Source organism: Gadus morhua, chromosome 2 (genome assembly GCF_902167405.1).
Source record: "Gadus morhua chromosome 2, gadMor3.0, whole genome shotgun sequence".
NCBI lineage: Eukaryota > Metazoa > Chordata > Actinopteri > Gadiformes > Gadidae > Gadus > Gadus morhua.
This window is the reverse complement of record NC_044049.1, coordinates 16,026,183-16,046,742: the sequence shown is the minus strand read 5'-3', so window position 1 is coordinate 16,046,742 and position 20,560 is coordinate 16,026,183. Positions and strand designations below refer to the sequence as shown.

Genomic DNA, 20,560 nt, shown 5'->3' with positions numbered 1-20,560 from the left:
ATAAACAAAATTAATCAAAAAAGATACATTTGTCCCATGTAAAATATTGACGTGCATATGTGTATTGGTCCATTATCCATGATGCAAAAGGAGAGGAAGATAAAGAGTGTTAAAGACGAAGAGAAAGAGCAGCCATTCTCCCAGAGGTTGCTGTCTCAGCCTGTCCCACACAGAGCTACAGAACCTCCCCAGTGCTGGAGCCCTTCTTGGGGCTGTGCAGCCTGCCCTCACGCAGGTCTGTGGAGGTATATGCTCAACAAGGAGATGGAGCATGCTTGCTTAACCATTAACTGGACCTGGGGGTGTATTCTCATTTTCGGCCCCCGTTTACGTCACGCACTAATCCATTTAGGTTAATTGGGCTATCGTCGTGAACTTAAGTCTACCATGCAAAGGACTCATTACCAACAATTCAACAACGTAAGTAAGTAATACTTTATTAATTGCATTGTAATCAAAACACGATTTTGCCTTTTTGGTGCATGAAAGTTGCAACAAAAATTAAAAATACATACTGATACAACTCAGAAATTGCTTTGTCATTGTTTTTTGTATTCAGTAGGGGCCTCAGAATTTAACTTCAATACTATACGCAATGAATAATGACAATCACAATATCAGGAAAATAATTGCTATTATCACATTTGTCACGATCATGTAGTAGCCCATATTAGAAGAAGTAGTAGTAGTTATAGCAGTGATAGTATAATAGTTGTAGTCATGCATACTGTTTACCTCTGCCGTACACTGCATGCCTTTTATATGGTATGGGTTTTGTTAGTTCTTATTGGACTGATATAGACTTTAGTTTGAGTCATCTTAAAGGGGATGCTTTCCGACTTTTATGACCTATAAACGTTGTTATAATGATTGATAGTCATGTTTAACCATACACAAAAAACGATGTAGATTTTCGGGAAACTCTTCCTCTCATCTGGGCACTTTCAGCATTCTGTCAACGCTCGGTTTCGTCCTTCTCCGCCCCCTCGCCCCCCTCCTGCCAACCCAACTCCGCGCGCGCGGGCAGATTTGACCAGGCATATGGGAGCGCGGCAGGAGTGCCTCTACGTAGATGATTTCCCGGAAATGTGAACAAGTGAATCGCAAACGCTGTCCCGAGTGTTTAGCGCTCTGCACAGCCACCCCAGACTGTCAGCAGGGAATACGTCGAAACGCATGTACGTCATTATTTGACACTTTAGTGTGGTTAAACATGACTATCAATCATTATAACAACGTTTATAGGTCATAAAAGTCGAAAAAGCATAATAGGTCCCCTTTAAGAATGTAATATCACATTGTTAGAATGTCTCTTCACTAGCTTACACGATGCAAGCCTAAAGTCCTTCCCCCTTGGTGAATTTGACTTAATACGCAGAGATCCAATAACACGATCACATATTCATGTTGAACATAAAAGCATGGGCTTGTGTGCACAGGGCTGACTCTAGGGGGCAGACAGACGCAGTTTGAATGCTCCATGAGAAGGCATACAGAGCAGTCTCTCTGTTGGTCGGTTATTCAACAGCATTTTGAGTTTCACCCCAATTTGACGAAAACATTACGAGCATTACAGCATTGTTTAACTTTAAACTCAAACCATTAAGCATTCACATTCTTTGTTTGATTAAGAATGAGTAATCAGCGCTCATACACACACCTGGGGACGCACCACACTGGATACACAAGTGAAAAAACACACACACACACACACACACACACACACACACACACACACACACACACACACACACACACACACACACACACACACACACACACACACACACACAGATAAATATGCATTCATGATACTTCTGGTTGAATTCCTGATCCCTACGACATAATAGTGAGCCATTTAACTATATTTTAAACATCCGGGTGGTATAACTGTTAATAACTATTATTATTTACTTTATTACTGTATGCTCTTGGATCTCTTATGCAGTGTTCTGTTACAGTATAGGGAGGACAGAGGAGGAGGAGAGAGGAGGAGGAGGAGAGGAGGTGAGGGAAGAGCGAGAGAGAGAGAGAGAGAGAGAGAGAGAGAGAGAGAGAGAGAGAGAGAGAGAGAGAGAGAGAGAGAGAGAGAGAGAGAGAGAGGGAGAGAGAGAGAGAGAGAGAGAGGGAGAGAGAGTGTTTGTAAAAGGCTTAATAACATAAATAAAGGCTCTAAGTGAAAGAAGGTTGTCTTTTGATATCATCTACGGTATGCTCGATTAACCCTTTCCGAAGTGAATCACTATTGCACCTGCATATATCAGGCTTTCTCTAAAGTGAGTGAGCACACCCTTTGCCAATAGGATCCCTCCTTCTTTAAAACACACAAAATATGTCATTGCACCTTTAAGCAACTCACGCAGCATTACAAATTTATGACTAAAGGTACTGGGTTTCCTCCCCTTAATGTCCACGGCCTACCTGTAAGCATGCTTGAGCAATGGCTGATCCCTACCTGCTCTTTAATGGCATGTGTCTTTATTCACTGTAAAGTGCTTTGGATAACAGGGTAATTAAGGTATTTTCAACAAAGTATGGCAGAGGTAGTCAGCTACCCAAGCATGAGTATTGTGTCTGCCCGCTGCCTAACGCTGTGACGAGTCTCACGACATCCGTTGTACATTTGTGCAGCACAGCTAGAATAGCCTCATTTCAGGCACCGGCAATTCCGCTAATTGAGTTTGTTTGCTGTAGGCCTTTTCGGAGCCACGGCAAATTAGGCTTGAGCACCACCAAATGAAATAGGCCTACGCTGTTCGCCAAAAGTCAGACGGTCCGAGTCCGTGGCAAAATAGGCTATGTAGTGCGATAAGTTCAAGTGTTCTCGCATTAATTCGAAGTATAAAGTATAAATCACATTAAAAGTTAAGTTGGTTACTAAATGTGTTTACCTTGGCACTGGAATCCTTGTTTCCCAAACCCCCTGCAAAATAAGAGCACATAACGTAACGTCAACTCGATGCCGATCCAACATAGCACATTGTGTCTATTATTATGCCTTACTATCTACAATTTAATTTCGAGTAAATTGCTGTAATGAGAATAAAACCACAACAAACGCCCCCATGTAGTGAACTATGCGCTTGATTGCATTTACGTTTGTGTTTGGGGCGAAACTATCTAATAACTTGGTCAGCATGGCACTCAAAACTGGGAGTTGCCGCTGGATATTAAAAACAGCAGGTGTGAAAGTAATTTAAGGTGAGAGCTGATATGGAGCAGGTCAAACAGAGCTGCCAAGAGCTGTGCTGCTCATCACTTTTCACATCCATAATGAACGGGTGTGTGCACATAAGCAACGCTTACCAAATGAAGTCCGTGCAGTGGCTGCAGAAGGTCGGCTGCTTGAAAAACCTCGCAGTAAATTTGTGGTTTTTCACTTCGTGGACGTTTTTCTGGCGCAGAGCACCTTTGCGTGCAAATCGATTTCCGATCGCCGCTGAGTCGCTATAGTGCAAATGGTGGTCAGCCATCATTATGAACAAAAAGTACACCGTCCGCCCCAAAGTGTCTTGTCCCCACTACTCTAACACAGGGTACTCCCTCTGTCCGCACCGCTGTCAACTGTTGGAGGAGCGTCTCTCTCCGGACCGCACGCTTCGCTCTTTGCCAGGGCTACAGCTGAGCGCCTCTTTTTTCACGCGTGTGTGACTGTGTGTGACGTCAACCTGGAACCCTCCTGGATCACTCCAGCCAGCCAACACGGCCTGTGCGTTGGCGCCCCCACGTGGACATTACTTAGATTACAGCTAAATGCGAAAGTAGAATACCTCCCGAGGTTTATCATTCCACTTAACATTCTGAACTTATGCATCAAAACGAGGATGCCAGGCAGCCCGATTGCGGCTGAGCCAACAACAGTAGAGGAATTGAATGACAATAAGTTAATATGGGGCCTTAATATGGGGCCGTAAAGTATAGAACAATATAGTAGTTTATTTTACTTTAAAACGAAGCCTGTAAATTACTTCCTACCTGCCTGGAAACTTACACCTACACAATATTTGCGTAAATAATGCATGTGATGAAGGATAGCTGGTCTGGTAGCAGCTAATAAAGCAAAACAGCAGATAACAAATAACTGACCAATAAGCCTACTATTGGACCACAATGATATGCAAACTGAATGGAGCTGGAGAACAGATTGTATCAGAATGTATCAATCGGCAGAAATACACACATCCTAAATATATACCAACAATACTGGTAAGATTAGTACATTTAAGGCCCGTTTAATTAGCTATTGAGTTAGCTAACATGCCAGTAAGAAATCTGTTATCATTGTAATAACTTCACTAATGGACACAGTTGTTTTTACGACTAAACAATTAACTTGATACCAATTATGAGACAAAGGTGTCAAATAAACACTTAAATAACACACACTTTATAACACATCAATCAATCGTCAATCGCTGTTATGGTAGAATGTTGCAAGTAGTTCTTAGCAGTCTTTTCAGAGAATACCGCTCTCTGGATCCATCGGCCACTGAGGCCGAGTCAGAAACTCATAGCGAGGAAGAGAGACCAAGCCCGACGAGAGCATAATGAAAGATCCACATGGAAAATCGATGGGAATTTAATTACAATATCGTTGTTTTTTACTACTACTTCAGAAGATGCATCAGTAACCTTCAACCCTCAGATCCATTTGAAATGTTGAATGTGTGGGGTGGTGACAAATCGTCCATACATTTCAGACAGCTTAGAGAATAGGCTACTCATCTCATCTGCTGTTGCATTCATGGACACGTGCTGCACGGTTGCTTTAGCAACGGAGGGACGCTGCTTCTGTTTCCCTTCCTTCACGGAAACCGGATGTGGCTCAGGGTAGGAAGTTGTTGTGGAGTTTGAATCACTTTGAGCGGCCAAATCAGTGCCTATTTTAAGGTAAAAACAAACCAAATGTTCTATCTTTACAGTTTTCGGCCACACCATTTTTATGTAGCAAACAGGAAGCAATAGTGATACTTTTCGCATATCGGTTAGCTTAGAACAGAACCTTAGACTAGCGTGTTTGGCGTTATTCAGGTAGTCAACATCATGATAGCTAGTGGGGGTTTGTTGTTGCAGTGTTTTTGTTGCTTAGACATTTCTATGGCATAAGTTAATAATTTCACCGTTCTATATTTTGCTTAAATAAACTATGGCTGTATCACCCGAGTGACCCGAATGTACGATATCCATCTTCGTAAAACTACAGTTATGGAAAATATTAATGCTTATAAGGCTGCTGTAACTAACTCACAGCAGAAACAGAATATGCAATACCAACCCAGTTAACAGTTACCTTCCTAAAACAAAACTTCAATATTAATATAGATGATTTTCTTGCGGAAGAAATTGAATGCAGTTTGCACACTTGAAACTTTCAGAATTTAAAAAATGGGACCAGATACTTATGTGAAACTAAATGGCACAGTATGGACATTTATAATTTGTCATTGAAACATATTTACCATATTCCTAAAGTCCATTAGTGCAGAAGGCACCATGAGTCTGCACGATGACACTCCAGAGCGACTGGACGCAGACTTCGACCGTTACCTGTCAGACATGAAGCCATATGTCCTGAAGCACCCCAACAGAACAGGTAAAATGACCCAGCTGGTCGATGACTTCATGTACTAATTTTTATTTGTGTATGTTAATATCCATTATCCACCTCCGGTGTCAATAAGCTTTAAAAATGCATTTCATTACTCATGGTAACCATCAGTTCTATTATTTACATTTTTTATCCAATCTTGCTATGGTGGTTTGTATGTGCCAATTTGTTATTGAGTTATTTCTGTATTTCATTTCCCCTTTTGTATGTTATTTTGTCCACTCATCACCTGTCGATGAGAGCTGTTTTATATGTAAAAAACAGAATGTTAATTGCTTTTTTCTGATGGATGATTAGTTTATGCCCAATTTTTAATGAATATATAAACGCTTTAAATGTATTAATCAATTTATTAGTCAGATTGATTGGCCATACAGAGTTGCAGTCCTAAGAGAATGGATCCTACTTTCCACATAATTTATTGACTCTAACTTCTACTCCAGTATCAGCAGTGACAGCCCTACTTAGAAACATGAACAGTGTAAAAGTGTGACATTGTTCCCCTCCTAACTTCAACAAAGCGTCTCCTTGCCCCTCTGACCCAGAGCGCCAACGGTGCGCCATGTGGATCAGGAAGCTTTGTGACCCGACCATGTGTGGCTCAGGACCAGTTGGGCTGAAGAATCGCAACATGTACGCTCGCCTGCTTCTGCACATGCTCAGAAGAGGAGTCCTGGATGCCCCTTTCACTGTCAAGCCGGATCAGGGCTGCCTGAAGACTCTACCAACTTACATGGTAACGCTCGCCAACCAAGTTATATTGTTATTGATTCTATATGACTTATATGATATATACGTATGTGACCGAACATGTATAATATATTATAATAACATAAGATTTGGCCACTTATACATACTCTCTTCTGGTGGATTAAAATGCCCTGGGGTCTCATTTATAACCGTTGTGTACAAAACGGGGCTGAAATTGGCGTACGTGACTTTCCACGCCAAGGTTGTGATCTATAAAAAACCAACTTGACGGAAGAATGTGCGCAGACCTAAGCAAACTCTGACCCATGCGTACGCATGGTTTGGAGGAAAAGGAGAGTTGGTGACACAGATGGTGTGGTGGTGAACTGAAGTCAGACGGAAGAATTGTATCATGCGTTAAATCTTTGTAATCAGAATAATTTAAGTCAACTGTGTTGTTTCTCAGTTATAACTCCAGAAACATCTTAGAATAGAATTTTTTTTTTTCTCTATATTTAATCCCGTCACTCCATACTGTCCAGTGCATGGAATAAAGCATCTGTCCAACATGTGTCAATAACACAATATCTTTATGTGACACTGTAAAAACATAATCAAATGTCAATTAAATTGGTTTTAAGTGTGGAAAACCAAGCCACACTCCTCATCACAATCGTTGTCCCTTACTCTTGATGCTTTTCATGACAAATCAGGCATTAAAAAGGGGTTATGTTCAAGAACATTTTACGTGGGTGATTACAAACCAGTCTTATTACCGTAACCCTATAAATGCAGAGGTGAGCGCCGTGGTAATGCTGCACCATATGGCACTTCTGGCGGACCATGCAAATGACAGGATTCGGAGGGAGAGGGTCTTTTGGGACCATAACGATTTATTGGTAGGCTACATAAAAATATGTAACTTTATGTCAGACCACTTCTCTTTTAATTCTGGGACTGTGCGCTCCTTGCTACTGACAGAGTTCACTGCTGCAGCAACATGTTGCCACTCACTCTGCTTTTTGTTGTTGGCGATCCCAATCCCGTGACCGCCGAACAAAACTACTTTTCGGGCCTCCATCTCACCCACAAGTGTCTCCACTTCAACCTCCGTGAAATTTAGCTTTTTTGCTTTCCTCAGTACTTCTGCCATTGTTTCCGACAAGACATAATACTTGCATCTGAGTCTGTTTTATATGCAGATCTAATTGATGAGGTCATTTGCATTGACCATTTATGGTTAAAAAGGGGCGTGTACAGGGCGGAACGTGAAGCTGATTCAGCTGCGCACACTTGTAGGCAGTCTGTGATTTATAAAGAAAAGATTGCGTACGGTGTGCGTACGCAGGGTTTTATAAATCGGAATATTTTTTGGCGCACGCAAAACTTGGCTTTTGGGCGTTCGTACACTTTTAGTAGCGATCCCACGCACAGTCGGATCCTCCAAGAATACACTCCCTCCCGCTCCCTCCGCTCAACCTCGGCTGGACTACTATGTATCCCCACATCACGACTCACTACAATGGGTGCCCGGTCATTCAGCTGTTCAGCACCCAGGCTCTGGAACTCCCTCCCCCCACACATAAAACAGTCAGACACCATTACAACCTTCAAGTCACAACTCAAAACTCACCTGTTCAAACTCGCACACAACGTCTAACTGATCACTGTTTTGATTGTTTGTTTTGTTTATTTATTTATTTTTTCCACAATGTCTGGGTTTTTTTTCAACGATTTATGATGACCATATGCTCTGTAAGGTGACCTTGGGTGTCTTGAAAGGCGCCTCTAAATTAAATGTATTATTATTATTATTATTACAGTTTTATAAATGAGACCCCAGGCTTTTATGCCTAATTTATCAAGTAAAAACGTTTGAGTGAAATTAATACAGACAACGACAATGACCCCAATAACAAAGGAAACGAGGATGACCTAGAATGAAAGGGGCACAGTGTGGTAATTAATTTTTGGTATACAAATGACACATGTCAGCACACATGCAGATTATCTTAAATAGATAGACAGATAGACGGAAAGAGCTAGTTCTAAATTAGGGCTGTAACGATACGCGTATCAAACCGAAAATCGCGATACTCAAAGCCACGATCCTGTCTCGCGGTGTGAGAAGGCAGAAGCGCGATACGCCCTTTCTAACTCTGCTGTCAAATTGTCCGATTGAAATTTGCTAATAATTTGTCTAAATAATAGTCTGCTGACAGCGCCCCCTCCTATCGATGCCGTAAGTATGCGACTGCAATCCTCCGTGGCTACGGAGGATCGCATTTCTCCACAGCCGTCGAAGTGCTCATATGCGATATGAACGACATTTATCCAGAGGGGCCTGTGTGATCCTGTCTCTAGTGTTTTGTGTGATTTGACTGGCAGTTTGTCTGCTTATAGGTCGGAATGAAGCGGCCACCGATTATTGACAGGATGGGTACTTTATTCTACCGGACTCGTTCGCTTCTTCACTAGACACACGCGCTACCGCTCGCTCTCCTCGCTCGTCCACTCACTCGCTGACGTCACTCACACACGCATACGCACATTGCCATTCTGGCGCACACATATGCTACTCGTAACGCCTCGTTATTGCGACGTTCATGACATTCAGGTTTTTCTCCATCTATTGAAAGTTAGGCTATTAAACATGTTGCATTCTATACGGCCTGATTATGTCATTATTTAAGCTACATAGCCTAATAAGAAGTGCTAATAAGGATATTTGACTAAACCAACCAAACAGTTGAAAAAAGCATCCTCCCACACGTTATTTCTTTATTCATTTAGCTATACTTTAATAGTATTCTTTCTGTTCAAATCTGTTCAGTGTTCCAAATTATTTGTTATTAAATGTTACATTAAGTTAATTGGTATATAAGTGTTGTTTAAATAAAATGCTCTTTAAATTTCAAAAAATCGTGGGATGTATCGAACCGTGGGTCCAAAAATCGTGATACAAACCGAATCGTGAGTTTGTGTATCGTTACAGCCCTATTCTAAATACATTCCTTTGAATACAAACATCAACTAAATGATGAAATGGCAAATGAACCAGGACTCGTACCTGATGTGTTCCTGACTTCCTGTCCCGGTACGTACAGGCGATCTACTTCGACGAGCCCCTGGGCGCCAGCGGGCCAGCGGTACAGGAAGTGGCACCGCTTCCTGATTGGGTGGCAGGAGAGCTCGGCCACCATGGATCCGACAGGACCAGGAGGTCTTCCTCCCCCACCTCTGCCACTCACTCCAGGTACCTCAGTCAGTGCATCCCACAGACAGAAAGCAATGTGTGGTGCGTGAGGCGGAGTGGGACCCTTTTTTCTTGCCGGGGGTTTCAGGCCATACCGGCCCCCTGTGCATAAGTCTTGACGCATCAGTCTTAAACTAAACTTTGGTAAAACGGTCGCCGACCGTCTTCTCTGTGCCAAAAATACTGCTGCTTCGGGTTTTCCTTTGATAGGCGCGTTGAGAGAGGCGGGCAAATCTGCTGTTTATAATAGGGGTGGGAATCTCTAGGCACCTCACGATTAGATTAGATTCCGATTCAGAGGCCAACAATTCGATTCTAAAACGATTATTGATGCATCTCAAAGCAATTAATTTTTTTATGCACATTTCATAATGCGGGATTTTTTTCAAAAAAATGTATTTACATTTGAATTTGCTACTCAGAGATTGCTAATCGCTTCCTACTTTTGTGATGATCATTAAAGAAATCAACAGATACATTTCACCTTATCTAATATTTCATTGGAGAAAAAGCTTTTGTCACAAATATGACTATGAAAAATGCAATAATCAATGCAGCTTGCATTACAACACACTATGGAAGTAGTTTCTTTCTAATCATTCTTTTCAATGTCATTAAAGAAAAGGCTGCTCTTAGTCAAATATAAGAATAAGAACTTGTTCGTTGTTCTTGTGTCTGGCTGTGAGTTTGCGTCCATGCTATGTGTAGGCTGAATCGCAATCGCGTCCAGACAAATCAGATTGGCAAATGCACATTGAAAAAATTAAATAATTTAAAAAATACTCAAATGATCCCTCTCTGTCGAACATAATGTTGCAGGGGGCGAACAATTTATTTATTTTTTATTCTGATTAACTTATCTGAATCGAGACGGAATCGTTCAACACAGAATTGAAATGCATCGAAGAATAAACTTTTTTTTTACCGCCCCTAGTTTATAAGTGTACCCGCGCACCACCGGCATGAATGCGCGCTTGTGTCTGTGTGTGCGTGTTCGTGTTCGTGTGCGTATGCGTTTGTGAACGACAATGTCAGGGAGAAAAAGTGCTATGAGGAGATGAATGAACGGAACGATATTTATATTTAAAAATCGCAAAGAAAAGAAAGAAGCAGAATAAATTTGTGGCGCTCTGTGTTGATTCTGTGGCGCTGCGCCACACATTGGTCTATGTATGGGAAACACCGTCAGTTAAACCTTCATTAAACATATGCACACACTGATAGAAAACCCCACAAAAGAGCCTGTGAACCCACTGTTTCAGATGGAATTCGAACACCATGAGATTTAAACAAATGTGTTTTTGGAGAGTTTTAGGAAGGAGATGGTGTGTTATCCCTAAGGTTATGACCCATTTTGACCCAACTTCATGACACTCTTTTAGTGCAGATCGTGTTACTGTTATGAATGTTATTATAAGCGATGTTGTATGTATGTGTCCGGAAAGCCTAACCCTCACTCGGACACGGACATTAAATAAACCGCTGCTCGGATGTAGCTCCATACAAACCATGGCGTTACATTAAGTGTCTGAAAAGCGCAACCCTCACTCGCACACAGACACCGCAGTCAACCGCTGCCTTAAACTTTAAAGTCATCAACCTCTTGCCATATTGATGGACTAAGAAATCATTTACTACAATGTAGAATTTGGTAAATTGAAACTTTTGAAAAAATGTGAGGTTTGAATATTTCTATTCTTATGCTGTGCTATGTTCCATTCGTTTTTGCAAATGCATTTACATTATGTAGATTCTATCTTTTCAATGTCGCCTAATATGAATAAATTTTATTACGTTATGATCTTGATCTCCCATTAGCTGTTATATTATATTAGGGTTACATGGAAAATATATTGTAGTCATTGAATTCTGTTCAAATTAATTAACAAAATAAATGAACATTTACATAATGAGGAGCTCCCCCCCCCCCCCTCTCTCTCTTGCTCTCGCTCTCTGTATGGACTCTAAATGAACATTTACATAATGAGGATCTCTCTCTCTCTCTTTCTCTCTCTCTCTCTCTCTCTCTCTCTCTCTGTCTCTCTCTCTCTCTGTCTCTCTCCCTCTCCCTCTCCCTCTCTCTCTCTCTCTCTCTCACTCTCTCTGTCTCTCTCTCTCTCTGTCTCTCTCCCACTCCCTCTCCCTCTCCCTCTCTCTCTCTCTCTCTCCCCCTCTCTCTCTCCCTCCCACTAACGGTACTTACTAGGCTCCTCTGGCCAGGTGATAGATCCAGTCTGACTACTACAGTTAACCAAGTGACATCATTAGTAATGGCTCCCGGATTTAGGTGCCAATTAGAAGGAGGAGAGACCACTTAGACCTCACTAGCTTGAAACATTCATTGATCTTAATGAATAGAGAAAAGGCAGGAAATGTGCTTAAAACACTGCCTTATAATCTACTGTGGTTGCAAACTCCATACCCCTGCAGGCCATGTCCAATAATCATTGATACATGCTTCATATAATGTATATGAACCATTTTCGCTTTGAAATTGTTATATAACAGTAACAAAAGAGATATCGTTGACACTGCGTAGGGTTTGTACGTGATATGTATATTTCTACTTTCTTGATGAGTGATTGACTTCAAGCCCGTAACCATATGTTTTCCACATGCAATAACATGCACATCTCAGGCTTCAACAACTGTTAGAGGTCTTATTGGTTTGTCTCTGTGCAGGCCGTTGAGCAACAATCATGTCGTGGTGCGCCTTGATTGGGATAAGACCATGAAAAGACCAACTCTCGCATCACAGGGCCCTCGTCCTGATGGAGTAAATTAGCCGGTGGCTTGCAGGCCTCCTTTCATGTGTCTCTCTCATTTAGCCGAGATTAAACGTCAGGCATCTCGACGGGCTCCTTCTCCCTGTGATCCGACACTGTTTGATCTCTCTCTCTCTCTCTCTCTCTCTCTCTCTCTCTCTCTCTCTCTCTCTCTCTCTCTCTCTCTCTCTCTTCTCTCTCTTTCTCTTTTGCCCTCTCTCTCTTTTGCCCTCTCTCGCCATTAGTCAGGTGATGAGAAGGCTGCGTCTTTGAGCTTGTGGAACATTGTTCTAGTCCGTAAATCAAGTGCAGAGATCTGAGGGCAAAGGTTTTGATGTTAAGATTGGCTTGGGTTGAGTAGACGGGGGAGGGGGCTGCATTGGGTCTTGGGGTGGGTTACGGGAGGTCTGGCCCTCATTAGCTCCAATGCGCACTTGAGTGAGTAGTATCTGCTGCTTGGACTGCAGTTACACATTTAGCCACTAGATGGCGCCAAGACACCGACCAAGCCAGACCAGGGATTCCAACAAGAGCAACACTGTGGGGAAAAGTGCATATAGCTCCACATGGTGTGTGTGTGTGTGTGTGGGGGGGGGGTTGGACTGAACCTCTTGGGTGTGTATGTACCCTCATACCGACACGCCTCCCCCTGATTAATACGAATTGTATGCATCTCCGCCGTCAAACATAGCTACCACGTAGACACATGTTTGTTGCCGTTTCGATGCACAGGACTCCGAGGAGGGGAGGGGGTAGTGTGTGTGTGTGTGTGTGTGTGTGTGTGTGTGTGTGTGTGTGTGTGTGTGTGTGTGTGTGTGTGTGTGTGTGTGTGTGTGTGTGTGTGTATTTGTGTGAGTCAGTCAGGGGGAATGTGCATGTGGGGGGGGGGGGTGGTATGTATCTGTATGCCTCTGTTTTGGGGGAGTGTGTTTATGTGGAGAGGCTACAGGGAAAAGAGGGGATGAGGCTGAGAGAGAGAGGGGGGGGGGGGGTAAGGAATAAAGGGAGTGAGAGAGGGAGTGTTCTTGATGTAAACCGTGTGTGTTGACTGGCTAATCAGCATGGGGTCAGGTTCACTGCTAAAGATTACTGAGTGCTTTCAGACGCCGACTACAAAGACTGTGTTTGGCTCTGGCTTTATTTTCTCTCCCTCTGCGTGGATTTTTTTATTTTTGCCTTTTGGTACACACAGGTTCCTTTTCCAAGACAAACACACACACACACACACACACACACACACACACACACACACACACACACACACACACACACACACACACACACACACACACACACACACACAATTTCTCACACACATTACTTTTTGTCTCAGCTTTTGGCTAGAAGTGTGATACTAAGGTTGAAAGATTCTGTATTCTCAAACCATCAACCTTCTACCTTTAAAAAATATAAAATCCTTCTATGTTTCTCAACCAGAATGAGTGGTCCTGTACCTGTCTGGCATCCAGCTGTATAGGGTGTTGTGGGAGGAGGGTGGGTGAGGGTGGGGCGGATGGATGATTGTGGCCCCAGGGTCAGACTGCAACACTGGAGGGTGCAGAGTCTCTGTCATGCAGGGCCCCCCTGGAGCCCCCCTCCCCGTGGCCCTGCACCTGGAGGTCAGACTGCTGCTGCAAGTGTCAGGCTGCTCTAATCTAAGCAAGGCTGCGATGGCTTCTTATGTGTGTGTGTGCTTCTCTTTGTGTGTGTGTGTGTGTGTGTGTGTGTGTGTGTGTGTGTGTGTGTGTGTGTGTGTGTGTTCGTATGAGTGTGTTTTCTGAGTATGTGTCTGTGAGGGTGTGCGTGCGCGCGTGTGTGTGGCTGTAGCTGTAGCTTGCCACCTCTTTGATCTCTGGGCCCACACATCTGATTCAATTATCTCCATCCACCTGTTGACTTTGAGGCCCTAGATTGCACTGCTTTGCTCTCACATCGTGCAGGTTTCACGGCCGTCTTGAATATACATGCATGAGAGTGTGTGTGTAGGCATGTGCATGTTAACATAACAACTTACCAAAGTGGAAAGAGTCGGCATGAACACAGGAATGATGGAAGGACGTGAAGAATGTTGCATGTATGGAATGCAAACTTGCCTCATCAACAAACCAAATCCAACATTGATACTCTTTGTCTCCCCTGACAACAGTTGTACTCAGACCACGGATCACGGCCTCTCTCCACTGTTGCGAATACCCAGCGGTCGCTGGCACTGTTGTGACTTTGACCTATATAATGTAATAGAGTTTCAGTTTGGTCCAAGTAAGTTTGGTCGTGGGCTGGATATCTCCCAGTGGCCTTCCCGAGAAGTGGCACATTGGAAGCAAATGTCACGTTAAAAGGTTATGATATTAAAATATACAGTATTTGATCATTTACATGGTGATACTTTGCATAGTGATGCTGCACGTTTCCTCTTGAAAGGAGCTCCGCCCCTTTCTGCTTATTTACATATATAGATAATATATTATAAAATTACAATATAATTTGTCATTTGTTTATACATTCCAGTATACTTATATATGGACAATTTAATTATAAAGATTTCATTGGTATCCTGAAGCCATTATGAAGAGAAAGAGTTGGTAAATTGTTTCCTCATTTCCATTTTATCTATACATTGCACTTCGAGCTCAGGAAAAAAGATTGTATTGCTTTAGGTGGTATGGTAAGGATGAAACCAAAGGAACTAGTTGCTTCACGATGCGTGATTCACGATGCGCTACTTAGCATTAGCACACTGCCAACCTTGACACACATTCTCTGGAAGGATCCCAAAATGAGATTGGGCAGGGGAGATGGATGTGAAGAAGGGTTTTGAATCTTCCAATGTCTCCACCCGATGATGTCTCTTTCGTTTGTTTAACCTATTTTTAACATCTCAACGTAATGTTGATCTCAAGATCAACATTAAGAGGAAACGACTGTCTTAAGTCCTCACGAATGAGGGGACGACGGCGTGTGCCAGCATACATGTGTGTGTGTGCGTGCGTCTATGGATTTGTGTGTGTGTGCGCATGCCCTTATATGTGTGTGTGTGTGTGCACATGCCCATGCTTGTGTGTGTTAATCAGGTTAATCATCGTACGGACAGGACGAAGTGCCCAAGTGAAAGCAAGGGAAAGGGTTGCCTGGTGGAATGTGCGTGTGTTGCCCAGGGCAAGCTTGCTGCACTCGTACATCCATGAATACACACAGAGGAGAAACGCAAACATGTCTGTGAGCACGGACTGCAGTCAAAATCACACCATGACCCCCCCCCCCCCTTTCTTTCCTTCTCAATCTATGTCTAACCTTCCACTTTGAACCCTTTCCTTTCAGAAGGCGGCCGTATGACGAGAAGACCCCATGCCGGAAAATGGCGTCCAGTCCTCTCGACCAGTCCCCTAGAAGAGAACACACCGGCATGGTGAGACTGGCTGACAGACCGACAGACTGACTGGCTGACTGGTGTAGTGGATCAGATACACAAGTTGGATTTTATTTTTATATATCGTTCTGTGGAACATCCAAGCTAAGAAAAAATTAAATCGGTCAAGTTAGATCATGATGCCATAGGTTTGAAGAAAAAAATGATTACAGGAGCCTCTCCTTCGGTCAGGCACCTGCCCACATTAAAGACCCACTGCACCCTCGATATTCCAGCAAGAATTTGAGGTTGTCTGATCAGGGTTTGCTGGTGGTTCTTTACTCCAGACTCACAATAGGTGCGTTTCCATCCCCCTGATTTTATGCGAACTTTGAAGTATCGAATCAGTAAACGGTGATGGAAACACCAAAATTTGCATAAAAATCCTCTAATTCGCAAAAAAGGTTTATCCGCTCGCTTGAGGTGGTTTTTGAGAAATGCGAAAGAGAGTAAATTCGCAAAATGGGAGATGGAAACACACTTTTCGAAACAGCTTTGACGTAGTGAACTTTGAACACACAGGACTGACAGTCTTTCCGATTTCCGCATAACGACCGGCCATAGCAACCATGCCGACATCAACGTGTAACGTCATCACCCTATTCCGCTCCAACCACTTGATGGAAACGCACCTAATTCGAATTGCTTTTTTGCGAACTTTCTAAAGATTCACATCACCTTTTAGATGGAAACGCAGCTACTGAAGGAGACTATGCTTTGGAACTCTCTCCCATTGGACTTATGATCCATGGAAACATTCAGAAAGCAACTGAAGATCGGTTGGGACTTGCGTACTTTCAATTTGTTCTTTTGATTGTTTTGTACTTTTGCAAGGTATCTGTTCCTCTATATTTTACTAGCTTTTTTTGTAGCACTTTGTGATGCCTGCTTTTGAAAGGTGCTATATAAAGGAACGTATTATTATATCCACACAGACAAATTACAGTAATTATAGTAGCAATCCTGCAGATACAGCACCACATTTAGAGTTGCTTTAATAGGAGAGTATAATGTTAAAAACAAAAAGCCATTTGATGGACCTTTTCATTCAAAGCTCCTTACAATGCCAGGAGTGCATTCATTCTTGCCATGAGTGGCCCGATTGGGAATTGAACCCCTGACCCTTGCAGTGTTAACATCTACCAGTTGAGCTAGACAGGATCACATTAAGACGAACCTCCTCCTGCGTGTGTGTGTGTGTGTGTGTGTGTGTGTGTGTGTGTGTGTGTGTGTGTGTGTGTGTGTGTGTGTGTGTGTGTGTGTGTGTGTGTGTGTGTGTGTGTGTGTGTGTGTGTGTGTGTGTATGCGTGTGTGTGTGCGTGTGACACCAGAACAGATAGCTCATAAACCTGTTCCTGGAAGATTCTGATGACCTCATACATGAAAGCAGCAAAAAGTGTGCAACTGCCTGCTCCCATAAAAGCAGTGCGATAAGTCAGAACTTTCTTCTCATCAAAACATCCATCTTTGTGCCGTTCTCTTATCAGTATTGATGATAAGAAGTTAAGCTCCCACCACTTTGACCAAGGAATACTGCTGAAGCGGTTTGAACAAGCTTGAGGCCCCTTGGGCCCTTAAAGCCCTCCTGATCAACCACAGTTGGGAAAGGAGTAGAGTATTGAATCTTGCCATATTTGCCCCCAGTGATCTGCATTGTTGCAGTTTCCGTGAGGCTACGTCCACCTATTCCACCGTTCACCTGATCCTATTCTCACAAATCAGACTGAAGTTTAAAAATCTAAATGCTTATTTTAGATGCCTATCTAATGTCTTATGGCAGACAAGCTCAAATCCGGGTGAAAGGGGGCGTTTAACTTTCTTTCGTAATTGTTTTGACCAATCATGATGTTGGATGTACGGACCTGTAAGTGTTTTTGTTGAATGCAAACCTGGCCAGCAGCAGTAAACTTAGAAAGTATCTGTAAGGCTTTCAAATCAGCACAGTGTACACTGGCCACACACTAATTAAAATCCCCTTCCTCTTCCAAAAGATTCTATGTAAATCTCTGTAATGAAACAGAAAAAGATGCAAGGTCTAAGTCCGCCCCTTGCAGTTTGTAGTCTCCGCTCCAGGCTCTGTGCCTTCTCCCCCGAGGAGTTCCTCTTTAACATAGTAGGACTGCTGGATCCCAGATGAGCCTAATCACTCTCAGCAACATCAGCAGAACCCTTCACTATTGCCCTCTCTGGGCTTTATTCGATATTTCCTCTGTCCCTACACCCCTCACCCCAACCCTACCACTTCTCCTAGCCCCAGCCTAAAATCTAGGCAAACTGATCTTTTACAAACAAAGAAACAGACACATAAAGAGGCCATATGCAGGCCGACTGCTTGGGTGGTGGTGGTGGTGGTGGTGGTGGTGGTGGGGGGCTAGAAAGTGAGGCTATGTCCCTCCTTTGGAATTTACTGGCAGAAATGATGTGGAACTGCAAAACATCTGGGGTAGTTGTGTAGGGGGTGTACAGTGGTAGGGAGTGTATGGGAGGGGCATGTGTGTGTGTGTTTGTGCGTGCATGCGTTTGTGTGATTGAGGGGGGTGGGCTGGGTTAACCAGGTTTATGGAGGGAGGTCTTGTTCTAATCTCTTGGGTGGGTCCCTGCATCACTGCCAGTAAATAAATCCTTTCCTCCATGAACATGAAAATGTTCTTTCACATTTAAGCCTCATGTGACCTTGTGTGTGCGGTTCTACAAGGCCCTCGTCTGTTTCCAATTCATCTATCACTCAGCGAATCAATAAAAATCCAAGTACTGATTACAGTCATCCATAAAATAAATAAATGCAACTTTACACAGTGAGATTATAAAAATATGAGTCAAATTCCGCTGTGTTGGCTTTCTGTTTCCCCAGGTGGACGGTGTGTCGAAGCCGTACGCATCCCCAGATGACAGTGACCTTGAGGCCCGGCTCAACAGTTGGAACCTAGGGGTGGGTGTGAAGGCGAGCCCTGGATATCCAGGGACCTTTAGCTGACCTTAGAATCTCCATCACTACTATAGGCAGAGGGTCTCAGAGGAACCCACTGTGGTTGTGTGTGGGGAGTGGGTTCGTCATTGTGAATAAGACCCAGCAAGTCGCAAATACAATAAGTGGAATAAGTGTATGGAATAAGACCCAGCAGGTGTGATGTGGAAATCTCTCTCTCTATCATAGTCTGGTTTATGTCTCTCGCTATCTTTTGCAATCTTTTTCATAAGCTATCTATTGCATTCCACCCTCCCACCCTCCCTCTTTGAGTCAGTTTTTTCTTAGCTTTAAAACGTCCATCTTATTACTATCGGGAGAATGGGATGGTGAAGAATGGAGTGAGAAAATGCTTTATTACCCATCTTCCTCCGCCTTCTCTCTCGCCTCTGCTGTCTCGTTCCCTCCCTCTCTGGTCTTGCTCTCTCTTCCCCCTCTCTCTCTTTCCTCTCTCTCTCTCTATTCCGTGCTGGGGTGAGCTGAGGTAATCTGAGATGTGTGTGTGTGCACACTTCCATGCTCACAGTTTGCCACTGAGACACTGATAAGAGGCAGCGCTTAGCAACGCTATCCCCCCCTCCCCCCCACACAAACACACACTCACACAAAAGCATCTCAACAGTTGTTTCTACACACCTGCAATCATACACATAAAAACACAAAAAACCAACGCACACACACAGCAGAACTGAATACTAGCAGAGGCGACCATCATTCCCTCTTGAACTCTGCTGTGCTTTAGACATCAGAGAGGCGTTCCATGCTTGCTTGATTTGTACAGTGTTGACTGATGAGGAACAGGAACAGAGTGGTTAGTAATTGTTCAGTCTAAATAGTTCCTTTACGGATGAGGGACAAAGACAACAGATCTCAGTAGGCACACACACACACACACACACACACACACACACACACACACACACACACACACACACACACACACACACACACACACACACACACACACACACACACACATTTAGACATACATTCGCACCCACATACTTGCACATATACACACACACGCTCACACACCCACACACATATAGACACAGACACACACACACACACTGACACAAACAGTCACATCTACCCAGAAGGAAAATAGAAATAGAAAAAAGCAGTTATACAGGGAAATACTCTTCCATGCATCCACGTTGGAGTGCCTATCCATGCCAGCATTGTGCAACGGCACTCTGTCTCCTGCCCGGTATCCAGCAGACCCCAATCAATCAAACGTGATGAATGGCTGTCCACAGCTATACATAGCAACGCCATTCTTCCTCTGTTGTGCTCTGTATTTGACGGAGGGATAAATATATATTGCGTCGCCAATGCCAAATTTGAGAGCTTTTAAGCGTGCAATTAAGCCCGGCTATACAGCACGAGATACATCGACACTGTTGTGTCACACTGTGAAAAGGGCTGCGTAAACACACATGTAGTCTGGATGTCTGGGGGATGGGGGGGGCGGCGGCGGCGGCAGTAGACGTGAACGTGATCCCGCTGAAGTGGGCACACCACTGCGTCCGCCTTAAAGGGATGATGTCAACATGCTGCACGAGCAGAGAGAGAGAAAAAACCCCCAAAAAAAACTTTTGCACCTTCTGCTACACAGTCATATGAGGGAAGTAGGGCGGCTTTGATCAGTCACACACTCCCACTCCACCCCCCCTCCTGCCACCACAACTGCACTCGTGTGTGTGTGTGTGTGTTTGTGTGTGGCGCGTGGCGATTCCTGTACAGTACGGCGGTGGATATTTCGGTCCTTAGCTCTGGGGTTGTTTGAGGACGTGTCCGATTCACTGCGGGATAAGCCACCTCGCCAACGCTTTAAGATAGTTATTTTCTCAGAGAGGATAAAAAAAAA

General features: G+C 43.6%; 2 protein-coding genes across 6 annotated transcripts in view; one reads left to right on the top strand and one right to left on the bottom strand.

Moving 5' to 3' along the window:
* prkcab (protein kinase C, alpha, b) overlaps positions 1–3,631 on the bottom strand; it is a 100,792-nt gene extending 97,161 nt beyond the window's left edge. For both annotated transcript variants that reach the window (XM_030339381.1, XM_030339389.1), the window contains exons 1-2: positions 3,307–3,631; positions 2,892–2,923 (exon numbers count right to left, since the gene is read on the bottom strand). In XM_030339381.1, the coding sequence (XP_030195241.1) occupies positions 2,892–2,923; positions 3,307–3,476 (202 nt within the window). In that variant the 5' untranslated portion in view covers positions 3,477–3,631. The remainder of the gene's footprint in view (positions 1–2,891; positions 2,924–3,306) is intronic.
* A 1,178-nt stretch (positions 3,632–4,809) lies between these two features.
* cep112 (centrosomal protein 112) overlaps positions 4,810–20,560 on the top strand; it is a 112,288-nt gene continuing 96,537 nt past the window's right edge. For all 4 annotated transcript variants that reach the window (XR_003979741.1, XM_030379753.1, XM_030379762.1 and 1 more), the window contains exons 1-6: positions 4,810–4,890; positions 5,473–5,593; positions 6,154–6,344; positions 9,406–9,554; positions 15,638–15,725; positions 18,577–18,654. Coding sequence is in view for 3 of the 4 variants with exons in the window: in XM_030379753.1 (XP_030235613.1) it covers positions 5,494–5,593; positions 6,154–6,344; positions 9,406–9,554; positions 15,638–15,725; positions 18,577–18,654 (606 nt within the window). In the remaining variant the exon portion in view is untranslated. The remainder of the gene's footprint in view (positions 4,891–5,472; positions 5,594–6,153; positions 6,345–9,405; positions 9,555–15,637; positions 15,726–18,576; positions 18,655–20,560) is intronic.